The sequence below is a fragment of the Falco naumanni genome, chromosome 8, assembly GCF_017639655.2.
Source record: "Falco naumanni isolate bFalNau1 chromosome 8, bFalNau1.pat, whole genome shotgun sequence".
Classification (NCBI taxonomy): domain Eukaryota; kingdom Metazoa; phylum Chordata; class Aves; order Falconiformes; family Falconidae; genus Falco; species Falco naumanni.
Window position 1 is genome coordinate 51,078,507 of NC_054061.1, and position 13,176 is coordinate 51,091,682.

The following is a 13,176-nucleotide window of genomic DNA, read 5'->3' on the forward strand; positions in this document are numbered from 1 at the left end:
AAATACAATAATGATTTACATTATTGATTACATTAACATGAAATACATGTTAAATATAAGCACACAAAACAGAAGTGATCTGAAAGAACTGGAATGGTGAGATCAGCTACTCACTCTTGTGAGTAATCCCACAGGATTTTGAGCAGCATGTCTGTCAGTGAACACACTGTGGATCACATGTGGAAAGTATTCACAGTTAATTTTCAACACATTTGTCAGAGGAGGTGCCTAAAAATCCATGCAGTTGTGACAGGTACTAAATATTTGCAGTGCTTGACCCTAGACTGCGCATAAGAAATGGCATGGAGAGAAAGAAATGACATAAGGAAGGAGGGAAGGAAGACACAAGCATGTTATATTTTAAAAGACAACTGGTCATTAGGTTGTCAGCATGGTAATCACGGTTAAGCTACAGAACAATGTGTAGCAACTCCCCATTTATGCTTTCCCTTTTTAATGGAAAAGCTGTGGCATGGTGCCTGTCATAACAAAATCACTTACTCAAAGGATATAATCAAGCAGTATCCCACAGTCTGACACATTATTCAGAGATTATAAACTTATTTGAAACAGAAACTCACAAAGTCTTTTTGTGAGTAGGGAAATGCCTCTCCTCCACTGTCTCTAGAGCCCTCCTTCTCTGAGCTTCCTTTCTTCTGCAGCGCTCTTGAAATAGGTTGTTCCTGATGGTGCGGAGAAAGTGCTTTGCATTCGCCTTTGCTGACACCTATTGGAATGAGGGATAATAAAGAAGGGATTGAATTTTCAGACAGGTGCTTCCCACAAGTAGACACGGTCTGAGGCAAAAGCAAGACATTAGAACACAAAGGTTCACCTGCTCAACAACTGAAGAGGCCCATGGCTGCTGTCTGAGCCCTAGAAGAGGAGCTGAGGTGGGTGATGATGCATGACCACAGGCAAGAGTGGCTCCAGTTCTGTTAGGAAAGCAAAACACTCTGCCTGGGCCAAATTCAGGCAGTCTGGAAATGCCTAATGCAGGATTTTGGCAGTTACAGTGATTAAGCTCACAGTCACAGCAGTACTACCTGCCTAGTATCTAAGTTGCCTCTTGATCAATGGGAAGAAGTACCTTTATACTTGTATGAAGTGCTAATAGATATAGCCTCCTGTGCCTCACATCCTCCTCTCACACAACACAGTAAAAACCACACTCCCATTTGTCATGGCAGTGTCAGACTTGGGTATAACTAAGCTCAGTAGCTGTATTATAGGAGGACACAAACCAATTCTGTCCCAGGAAGTGACTTCTGCACAACGTGGCGTGAGCCCCAACAGACTGAACAGGAAAACACAAAGAAAACATACAGCATGACTCCTAGTCATTCCTCATCGTGGTAATAACATTATAATAACATTACCACAAGGTGTCAGCGTGGTAAGGAAAACCAGTGTTGATTATTTCAAATCCCCACTCAACAGCCCACTCCCTCATAGAGACATCGTGAAAACTTACCCAGCCAACAGCATCTGCTAAGAGTGGAAGATATGGGAAAAGTGGCTTACTACTGATTGCTTTATGTCCCACATAAAAAATATAAAAATGGTATCTGTAATAGTGAGTAGCTTATCTTTTAAATTTTGGTATAGATTTTGGCCGCAAAAGTAGTATTTACAGGGTTAGTGTTAAGCGTGGGACTTCATAAAGGAAACTAAGTTCAGCGATCCAATTGCAATATTCCAGAAACAATGTGGGAAAGCTCAATGTCAGACAATAGTATAGAAGGCAACTTCATTTTAAAACAAACCTGCTTTCACTCATTCATGCTTACTCACAGGCGCTAACATACATGTGTCCAAGTAGTCTTTCCGGCATTCATACACCAAGGTGTAAGTATACACATGGTATGGCCACGATGACTTAAGAGTGACACGGAAGACAAGAGATGCCAGTTCTCCTTAAGCCTTCTGGGTTCCTCTTAGTGTGACCAAACGCTGGTTTTTGGATGTGCCTTTAGCTCCTTTGGGAGCTGGCAGTGATTGCAATCTTTTGTCTCCTTATTTGGGTGTCTTGTTCTTTACCTTCATATCATCAGCTCTTGTGAGGGCATCTTCAAATGGCAGTTTGTCCTTTCTTTCAGGCTATCTTTTGTTTATCTGATTTGGTTGTTGTGAGAAGCTGTGTGTGGAAGTGCTGTGATCTTGCTGACCTGACCAACCTGACCTAGGTTGCATCATCTCCTGCCTTGTTAGATCCCTCCTGCCCTTCGTTTTGGCTACCTAGGTATCTTTCATGTTAAGGGCAGGGTTTCAGGAAGGAGACCATGAGGCATGGGGGAAACTTTCATGGGTGCTTTTCAGCTCATATACTGGAACAGAAGAAGAGACTGTTATACAGATTCACAAAAAAAAAAAAAAAAATAAAATCCCTGTCTGCTGCTGTGTGAAAGGTCTGGAATCTCCTGCTCAAAGGAGAAGCTCATCTACCAAACACAAATTCCTAGTGCTGAACTTCACCACTAGTGTGATGAAAGCACAGGTTGTCCCTGTAATGGAGCCCAAGTAAGTGAGCTTAGTTGGGCCCATGCTACCTCTCTGTGCTGCATCTCTGACTGTCAGAGACAAATGAGTCCAAAAGGTTTACAATAAAGTGGAAAAGCTCTCAAACAAAGCAGGTTGTACAGCTTTAGGGTAAATTAATTTCTGAATGAGTCCACATCGGGATTGGGAGGAAGAAACACTGGGGCACACTGAGGGCCCTTTCCACAGTTTTAAAGATGATCTGCAAATGGCAAATTTGCCATAAAACTCCTTGGGAAGAGGATTTGCACTATGACATTTCATGGTTCTGTGCAGTTATTTCAGAACAAAACACTCCTAAGGTTAGAAGCCTCCTTTTTTCCTTTCCCTGACTCACTGTTCCCAGATTAATAATGCTAATATGTCATGGCCATTATGGCTAATACACACGTAATTTCATAACCAATGTAGTTCAAGAGTCTACTGCCTACTTGCCTCCATGAAGAACCTGGACAAGGAAATTAACCAGTACCACGGGACTCTACCTGAGCACAGTGTTCCACAATGGGATGTGACCTCTTATGGGGTTTGGTGAGACGGCCAGTGAAAAAGCAGACTTGACAAAGGTCAAAATTGAGGCACTTCAGACAGCGATACCTGCAAGGGAAAATAGAAGGATTAAGTTACTTTTCCACAAGTGAGAACCTGGTGTAAGTGCATTTTATTACTGGAAATCCAGATCCCTGGGTTCTGAAATGCGGAGAATCTTGATTAGAATAATGACTTTCCTCAGCATTCTCTGAATCCAAGAGTTATTTTGTCCAAATGACAGTGGACTATTCTCCAGAATCCACAAATGATTTTGATATTATTTGCTGCATCAAAATTCAATCGGAGGAAGAAATGCTTTTTCTAGCACCATTTTTAAGAATGTAGTTACACCTGCATATATTACATGCAATTACACATTCTTATGCACCAGCTTATCTCTGTTTGCTGCTCTCATGTAACTGTAACATCACCACATTATTGATGTAGGATTTGCAACTTAGCATAAAACTAAAACTGCAAAAAACTAAACCTGCAAGCTTACTATTAGTGAGAACAGAGTAACAGTAAAATGCTTTTATGAGTGTTCTGGTCAGTAGGTAATGGTTAGTGTGGAGTGTTCTTTTTATACCATTAAGCTATTTTATACCATTACCTAGATGACTAAAATGCTAAGATGCATAACTTAACTAGCCAGTTAATACACCTGATTATGGGGCAAAGAACTAAGAAATTACATGGGTTTAATTGGCTTTACCACTGAACTGCCAGTTTACTTTCAGTAAGTCTCCATAATCATGTCTGTGTTAGCGAACTAAAGAGAAGCAGGATGCAGGCTTGAGCACTAGCCTGTGATGGTTCTCTCTCTCCTTGTGTTACTTGTCAAATTAGATTATGCCCAAAGTTTTTTGCTTAATACAGCAGTTATAGCCTGTAAGGTATGCGAACAATGGTAAGAACTATTTATGTGGATGCTATAGACTACAGTAATTATTGACGCACCTGAGGCCTGTAATGGGGAAAATTTTGCAGACTCTGCATCTAGCTTGGTGAGAAACCATTTCTGTGGCTGATAATCTGTAACATGTAGGGAGCCACAGCAGAACAGCAGGCTCTGATCTCAGCCAAGACAAGAATTTTTCTTCAACAATTCCTGAATTCAGAACCTGGAAAAAAATACATGTCTCAAGTTCAGCCATTTACTTGAAAAGAACTGGTGTCTCATCTACAATTCCTAAAAAAAGCTCTGATATTGGACTCTGCTAGCATAGATTTTCCATTCATGTAAAATGTTACTGGGTTCCAAAGGTTTTGGAATAAATGCAAGAGTCTTCAGTAATATCTTACTAAACATCTTTTTTTATGAATATAGATCCTCCCATATTGTGAGATTGATAATCAGTCCTGCCCCTTAAATGTAGATGTTGGTGGATGTTATATGGTGACACACTGCAATTTTAATACACTAGCAACATTCAGAATAATTTCCCAGGACATCATAACTTCACTCACCCCATGGAAACAGCTGTGAGTTGCATTTTCCACACAAGATAGAGTGCAGCTTTCTCCCACAATGGCTGGGATCTGCATCAAAAAGAAAGGCTCAGAAACACCTCAGTAAAACCCAGATGTTCCCATCATGCTCTGCTGAGATGGTGACAGCACACAGATGGTGAAGCATCTATAGAAATGCCATCTTACGTACTGTTCTGAAGAAAACCTGTTCGTATTCATACTATCAGTATGCAGTTTCATAGTTCAGTATGTGACAGAATGATTCACTTCCAGCTCACTTACTGAAATGGATCAACATACTATGTTGCCATATTAGAATGCTGAAGGACACTAGGTTTGAACCTCAGGATTCATTTTCAGATCTCATTTTTAGCACCAGTTCAGCTGGAAATATTTGTATGCTAGGCATTTTTTTTTGCAAGTGCAAGCTATTCCAGTGAGTACAGACATCTGAAGCTTGAAGTCGCTTTAGTAACAGATGTATGCAGCTGTTCCCAGGACCTGTAAGCTCAGGCAAAATGAATGCACAGAGGCACTGAGATGCAAGTGGTTACTCTGACTGAGAAAAGCTACAGAATCTGATTCTTTTACCTATTTTGCATGGTGGCTGCCTGTGTCAACACAGTGCCCTACAAACTTCAGTCCCATAACGTAATCAAACATAAAATGTATCAGCCATGTATTTTTTTCTTCTAGATTAGAATACTCCCAACAAGATCTGTTGTGTAGCAGCACTGCAGTGGCATTACCTGGTTTAAGTCTGTTAGTAGGCTTCTCAGGGCACTACGGGTAATCAAGGCCACCTTCCCATCATGGACAGCATAAAAATGGAAGAAAGCTGAAAACAACCAGAGGAAAGAAAGTGCAATTCTGGCAGAGCCTGAAATGTCTTCTAGCTACTTATTCTCAAATTATCTATATGATGATTGCAGTCTACCAAATAAACCCCTCAAGAAAGTTCCCCTTTACTGTCTAACAGGTGACTGCTGTGACAATACTTCCTTCCTACAGGCAGGGGAAAGAGAAGGAAAGTAAGGAAATTATGGCAATTCCTTATTCCTGGTAGTTAAGACAGGCATGGATGAAGGAAACAATGGGCTCATATTCAAGGCTTTAAGAAAAATATTTAAATAAGTTTATACAAGATATGCCCTATTTAAATCATTAATTGTTGATTCCAAATTGTAATTTGGGAGGAAATATACAATATGCAGCAGGAGACCATGAGGCAAATATGCTACTTGTGGCCCATTTGTTCTACATTTTGAGCATTTAATTTAGGCAGAAATCTTTGTGCTGCACATTGCACTGGACTATGTTATCCGCTATACTTGGTTCTTTAAGCATTTTTATCTAATGTTAAAAGGGCTCTAAAAGTTTCTTCGATCAAATACACAAAATTGTTTCTAATCCAATGAAATTTAAAACTAGTTTTCTGTTCTTTTCTGCTAGACAAATAGAAATTTGTCTTCATTTTTAAGCTCTACTTATCTTAAACTTTACTATGACTTGTTCTGAGGCTTACTCTTTATGCAAAGATGGTTACAGACATTGATAGAAAAGTTTTCTTCTGCATCAGCCTTTCTCTACAACTAAGCAGTCAACATAATTTACTTTTTGTGTGGCAAAACTGAATTCTCTCTTAAAGTAAAAAAATTACAATGGAGATTTTTCTCAATGTTCAGTATTTCAGGCAGTGTATAAAATCATACATTTCCCACCTCTGTATTTAGCCAGTAGAGTGCCTCCTGAAAGGGCAATTAGGGCAGCTGCAGCAGATCTAGTTTTGATATAACCTGTTCCAGATCTAGGAAAATAATGTAAGTTACACTACGTTCACCAAGAATGTAAAAACTTAAACCTCTAAAGAAAAAAAAGATTGCTCTGTTGGAAGACAACTTCAAAACTTGTATCCTTTCATATGTATATAACTGATGTCACATTTTAGTGATATTTTATGTCTAGGACCCTTTGTCACCAAACATAACTACAGAGTTAACTGTTCAAGGTACCATGCAATCAGAAAACAAAAAGACAGCATCTCCTTCAAAGACCTCACATTCCAGGTAAAATATAATTTTACATTTACAATACGTGTCCTAAAAAATTCTGCTTTTTGTTTGTTGAAAGCTTTCCCAAATGTGGAAGAGAAAGCAGGATTAGAATCTGGTTATTGTATTATATCATCAGGCAGCTTCACTGTGGCCCCAGATCTGCACTGAGCTTCTCTTGGGATGATTCCCTTTAATTTCACTGCAACTCAATTTAATCAAAGGGATATATGCAGAGGCAGGACTTTGGTTTTGATCGTTAGATCATAAAAAATGTAGCTTAATTTGGAACCCAAGTTTGTGACCTAGGCACCTAATGAAAGAATGTTTCTTTATGTGAAGACAAGGCAGACATGAAACCATAAATCAGGAAATCCTGGAATTCAGTATTTAAGATATCACTTCTACAAAGCAGTATTGCACTTCAGAATACCATTACATGAAATTGTCTTCAAGAGTTTAGATAAACTGCATTTTTACAGACAATACTACATAAAGCTGCAATATGGTCTCTAAAGTATGTGCTGCATGGGAAATTACTGATCAAAAGTTTCTAAATTTTGAATGTATATATTTAGTTTTTCCAGAACTTTCACAGAAAAAATTCCAAGATTGAAGCTAAAGTATACAATCAAAACCCTTTATGATGTTTTGTGTAAGTTTAAGTAAGCTACCACACAAACATGGAAAAGCCCTTATGTGCTCTTGCCATGAAATACATTCCAGTGTTGATAGTGGAGAATGGCCCTCTAAAGAGAAAACACGACTAGAAGAAAATTATAAGAAGCTTTTTCTATCCTATATACATGGGAAGAGACTTGTGAAATTTTTTAAAGAAATTACATCAACAACAAAATGACACACTGTTCTAAGAAACCAGGAAAAAAGACAAGGATAGTCCTGTAAAGAAGATTCTTCTAAATTATTTCCCTCCAGTGCACACAAATTATAAAATACTTTTGATGTTTCTTGCTTTGTTTCACAGAATGGTCAGGACTGGAAGGGACCTCTGGAGATCATCTAGTTCAACCCCCTGCTAAAGCAGGTTCATCTACAGCAGGCTGCACAGAGTCACATCCAGGTGGGTTTTGAATGTTTCCAGAGGAGACTCCACAACCTCTCCGGGCAGCCTGTCCCAGTGCTGTCACCCTTAAGTTCTTCCTCATATTCAGGAGGAACTTCTTGTGTTGCAGTTTGGGCCCGTTGCCCCTTGTCCTGTCACTGGGCACCGCTGAAAAGAGCCTGTCCCCATCCTCCTGCCACTGCCCTTAAGGGATTTGTGTACACTGATAAGATCCCTCTCAGCCTTCTCTCCTCCAGGCTGAACAGGCCCGGCTCCCTCAGCCTTTCCTCACCAGGGAGATGCCCCACTCCCCCCACCATCTCTGTAGCCTCCGCCGGCCCCTCTGCAGCAGTTCCCTGTCTCTCCCGAACCGGGGAGCCCAGCGCCGGGCACAGCGCTCCAGATGAGCCTCACCAGGGCAGAGCAGAGGGGGAGGATCACCTCCCTCGCCCTGGTGGCCTTGCTCCTCCTCATGCCCCTCAGGGTGCCATCGGCCTTCTTGGCCCCAAGGGCACACTGCTGGCTCATGGTTTCATCATACACCAGTTTATTCCTAGCCTTAATTGATTTTTGTAAGTATAAAAAATTTCACAACATGGGACCACAAGCAGTACAGATCAAATTATTAATGAACAGTGATTCAAGAAAAAGTCCTGGAGACCACTTACATCTCACTTTCAGTAAAAAAAACTTTGCTCTGATGTAGAAGGGAATAAATTTCACCTGTGGTGAATAAATTGTACAATGAACTTAACCTTTGTCTTATAAATCTGGTACAACCACAAACCAATTCTGCCTTTAGTGAATTAATTCATTATTCAAAACAATGTGTGAGAAAAGTACACTCTGTGAGCTGCTTCCTTATTAATCCCATAAACTATCTGCTATTCACAAATATAATGATCTATAGGGATCATAGCTATGAGACAATAGTTTTGTTTCATAATTGCATGATTAACTTCTTAAGCTGGAGAAAAATGAATAATGAAAAGCAACTGGCAAATTCTTGACCTATGCATAGGTACTGTCACTCAAAGGCAAATATGGATTCTTTTTCAAGAGTGTGTCAAAATACCTTGGAAGCCAAAAGAAGAGCTACTCTCTGTAAAGCTGTTCACAGAATAGTTAGTATGGACTGTCAGAAATCCAGATATCCAGTTAATTTGGGAAACATTTGACCAGTCTTTCTCTGATAAAGCTCTGTGCCTCATATTCCTATAGCTGAACTACTTCCATTGTGTATACCAAGCAAAATACTGTCAAAATGGGAGTGTTTCATACAGAAACGGTGAAAGAGTGGTAGAAATAGACTTAGTCTAGCAGTTCCTTCTGATGGATTTACATTTTTGCTTCCTCTCACCTGTCATACATGGCAGTTAGCAGGCTCAATGTGAATTCAGCAGCTTTTGGATCTACCTGGCCTGGTTTTTCTAATCTCACCCTTTGGAACAGTTTCATCAGCATCCCAGAGATCTGCTGCACTTTCAGAGAAATCTGTTTTTCCCTCTGGCTCTGTTCACTTGATATGATGTGCTGAATCAGAGAAACGTCAACCAAATCTACTGTGGAAAAATGAGAGAAATGAATGATTTTCCTTGCCTTTTCATGAATGGAAGCTAGCTAAGACAAGCCTGTAAAATGAAGTCTAAACCAGTATGCAACGTAAAAAGGAAACAATCTGGGAAAGGTCTTGCTGTGCTTGTGGATGTAGCAAAACTTGTGAGGCTACAAAGATAGAACAGCTCAACTAAAATTCCCTGGATGTGATTTTGGGATAGGTAGGAGGGAAAGAGAATAGCACTATTAACTGCATTCAAATTACATAGGAAAACAGCATGATTAACTGCATCCAAATTATAGACCCAACTTCTATTCTATGTCTAGATAGCATAAACTACATGCCATTCAGTACTTCAGAAAAAAGCTCACCTGGGACTGTGAAAACAATATGTGCTTTGATGTAAGCCTTTTCCTCATGCACAAAGAGAAGGGAGGCACTATGGCCAAGAAAGGGGCAAACAGGTTGTATTTTAAAAGTGCCATGGAATAACTAATATCCAGTGGGAAGCGAGTGCTATGGCTTCTTAAAGGTCACATTCAGTACCACGCAGGCACAATCAATTAGTATTAATATCAGAAAAGAAAGATTGTAGTAGATCAAAAGTTTGTAGACAGCTGAAGAACCAGAGAACCTAGAGTATGTCGTCTATGCTCCTGCCAGCATAGAGGGGAAAACAGTGTGAGATACTGGTGAATTTCAGTCTTACAACCCATGTGCAATTCCAGTCATCAGAGTTCAAGGAGAGGTAGAGTAGCTGGGATAGATGCTATGAGTGCCTAGAGGAGACATGGAAGACTAGGCAACAGAGCTAATGAAAACGAGTATCTGTGTGAATCGGTACTCCTGTGCTATAAGACATAGCATGAGGCAGATTTACCATATCAGGGCTGAGATCAGACTAAATACATTCACAGACGAGCATGCCCAAATGAAAAATATTGCCAGCAAACTAGTCATCTTTCCTGTGCTACCCTGAAGACCTCACTCGCAATGTACATTTTCAGCAACAGACTGTTTCAGGTGGAAAATTGAAGATTTCCATGCCTTTTGGCTCAATATGGAATCTACGTCCAGTAATTTCAAAGCAAGCTGGGTGACTGGGGCCTTGCTCCATAATTTCTGCTTGCACCGAGTTCTCACTCACTTCAAAGGCAGGGAGAATGAGTGCTAGCCAGGGGTTTTCTGGTCTATCATATTTTATGTTGTTCTAATTAGTACTTATAATATTAGTAATAATGCCTGCCAGTGCATTTTTGATGGTCTATGATTATGTCCAATAGATCAGCTACTAAGAAACACATGAGAATTTGACGTTTAACGAGAATAACATAAAGATTCATTTTTGCCAGTGATGTCTACATAGCAGTGTTACAGATTGTAATAATAATTTGATTCTCCTATGCCTTTAGAATTTTACTAATGTACTTCCACTGACATTCAAAAGGGGGGAAAAACATCATTTTGTATATGAAGTACTATCTAGCTCTTAAGTGTTTGTGATGCATTCTGAGATTCTCAGGTGGAAAATGAGAGAGCAAAGTAGCATAATAACTGATGGTGACAGCAACACAATTTTTTTACAGATTCTTCTTCCTGTCAAAGCACACGATTCTCTTCGGGTACTAACACCGGCACAGACTTTGTACTGAGCGTAGTTTTAGAGCTGTTCTGTAGACGGAGCTCTGAACATCATTGAAAGCCTCTGTGAAAGAAAAACAACACACATTAAAATAGAGTGGGGGGAAAAAAGGAAAGAAAGAAAAACTAAGTGCTTGACTAAAAATAAGATTTGGACTTGGTCAAAACTCACAATACTCTGAAGGAAAATTTTGAAAAAATAAAAAAATTAAAATGTTTTTGGTTTTGTTTTTGCTTTTTTTCAGTAGCTTTGTGAAGAAAATGGTCTTCTTGTGACCAGTGACACAACAAGTTGTAATAATAATATTTAACATAGACAGCACACCTGCTTCTTTGGGAATCAAGTCTATCCATGGACCGGAAAAAAGGATATGCACAGTGCATACTTTTAGCCAAGATCATAATGAAATAATATTTCTTCAGGCAAAACAGTTTCTTGATCAGAGATGCTCTTCTGCGAGGAAAAGTTTGTCAGTCTGCACAGCAAGGTTATTGTTTTGGATGCACGTTGTTTCAAGCATTAAACAAATTTTCTGTCAAGATCAACATCTGGGACTCTTGCAAAGATAAGCAATTTACCAGAGCAACTGGCTTTTGACATCTTGGCTTAGTAACCCCACTCAAGCTGCTTGACTAAATCCCATATCCTTACATGATTTCAGCTCATTCCTTTCACGTCACTAAAGGATGTTTTCCTGACAGGGAAGTCAGGGCCTCTGAACATGACCTATAACTGATACTTTACACATACAACTAGAACTTCCCGGCAAAAACAAAACAAAACAAAAAAAACAACTTAAAAAATCACAACGCTTTAGAAACTAGAAAGGAATTTATCAGTTATCCCCCTGTCCTCAGAGACTCTTTCTCCCTGTCCTTCAGAGAAGAAGAGTTACTCACGGTTGATTAAGGTCAAAGATAAGCAACAAATATGCATAACCAAGTAGAAACAACTCAGGAATCTCTTTACCTGTATACTCTGGAAATGAACCAATCTGTGTGCAATGGTTTCCCACAAATATACCAGACTAATGTTAATAGTCAGCAAATTACGGGCTCTGCTGGTTCCCAGATGCTGCCTAAGATATAGAAATAAGCCAATATCTGCTATACCATCTGTTTAGTCCTGCTCTTGTCATACTATGTTTTGTGATATTATTCGGAGATGTAGCATAGCATGTCATACAATGTGAAAAATGAGTTTTGACTTCCATGCATCATCAGTTCTCTTTCTTCAGTAAACTGATCCAAAGCTCTTTTGAAAGTAACAGAAAGACTCCCACAGTTTTCAGTAGGCTGTGGGTTAAATTCCAAATGCTTATTTTCAAATACCAATGCTAGAAACATACACATGATCCAATTCAAACACCTTCCATGTGCAAGATGACTTTCTAAGTGGAGGGAATCTGTTTTAGTAGCCATCTGCTACTCACTTCAAGTCCATCCTTACAGACAAAATGTGGCCTCAAAGCAGGGCATTCTGTGCCTGCCAAGCACAGTTCCAGAATTAACTTGCAAGAGCACACAAGTAAAACAGCAGACAAAGAAAAAAAAGCCCAAATAAAATACAAAATATTTCAGGACTATTATTTATAATAATAAATATTAGTTTAGAAGATATTTAGGGGCACTAAACTCTTATATTTCTCATAGGAATGGAGCTTGCCCTTTAGACAGAAAACCAGCATGTAATCATTCTGCAGACGGTCGAATTTCACCTCAAGACTCATAAATGCCCTTTTTTGCAAAGGTGACAAAGGAATTGCTACGCATATAGAAAAGAGTGCATTGTTTCCTGACATCTCCAGCTGGTTACCTGTTAGTTCTGCATTTTGTGCTACTTGTTATGTAGCAGATGAAGTATCTGTCAAGATTTTGCACTCAAAAAGGGAGTTTATGGCCATCATTCATGCCTATTTGAGAATATGTGAAAAAAAACTTATAATATATTATAATTAGGGATCATGGCCCCTGTGCACGTGACTATTCCACGAGCCAATGTGACAATGGCAAGGAAGGTGCCAGGACAGATCCAAAAATAAAGGTAGGACATCACAGCTGTGAAACTTGTCATTTATGTGCTACAGCACAGAGATTCTGAAAATGGTGAGACTTCATTACAATTCAGTAGTTTCTGTTCAAAAAGACACAGAAATATCTTTTGAGAAAAGTTGGGGAAAAAATGAGAAAAATCCTTACCCTGAAAGTCTGGATCCATTTGAAATGAACAGATGGCATTAGGCGTTCTATAATGAAACAAACCAAAGTGTAAAACCACATTTTCTAGACAGAGACATATCGAACCATTCAAATCAAACCTT

The 13,176-nt window shown here is 39.4% G+C and overlaps 1 protein-coding gene across 2 annotated transcripts in view; it reads right to left on the reverse strand.

The window, feature by feature from the left end:
- DYTN (dystrotelin) overlaps window positions 1-13,095 on the reverse strand; it is a 23,811-nt gene extending 10,716 nt beyond the window's left edge. Inside the window, exons 1-8 of one of the 2 annotated variants that reach the window (XM_040603736.1) lie at window positions 13,055-13,095; window positions 9,017-10,919; window positions 6,264-6,349; window positions 5,292-5,380; window positions 4,540-4,611; window positions 4,030-4,193; window positions 3,024-3,135; window positions 582-727 (exon numbers count right to left, since the gene is read on the reverse strand). In XM_040603736.1, the coding sequence (XP_040459670.1) occupies window positions 582-727; window positions 3,024-3,135; window positions 4,030-4,193; window positions 4,540-4,611; window positions 5,292-5,380; window positions 6,264-6,349; window positions 9,017-9,120 (773 nt within the window). In that variant the 5' untranslated portion in view covers window positions 9,121-10,919; window positions 13,055-13,095. Of the gene's footprint in view, window positions 1-581; window positions 728-3,023; window positions 3,136-4,029; window positions 4,194-4,539; window positions 4,612-5,291; window positions 5,381-6,263; window positions 6,350-9,016; window positions 10,920-13,054 lie in introns of those variants that run through there. The other variant, XM_040603737.1, reaches the window with a different exon arrangement.
- Window positions 13,096-13,176: the final 81 nt, after the last annotated feature.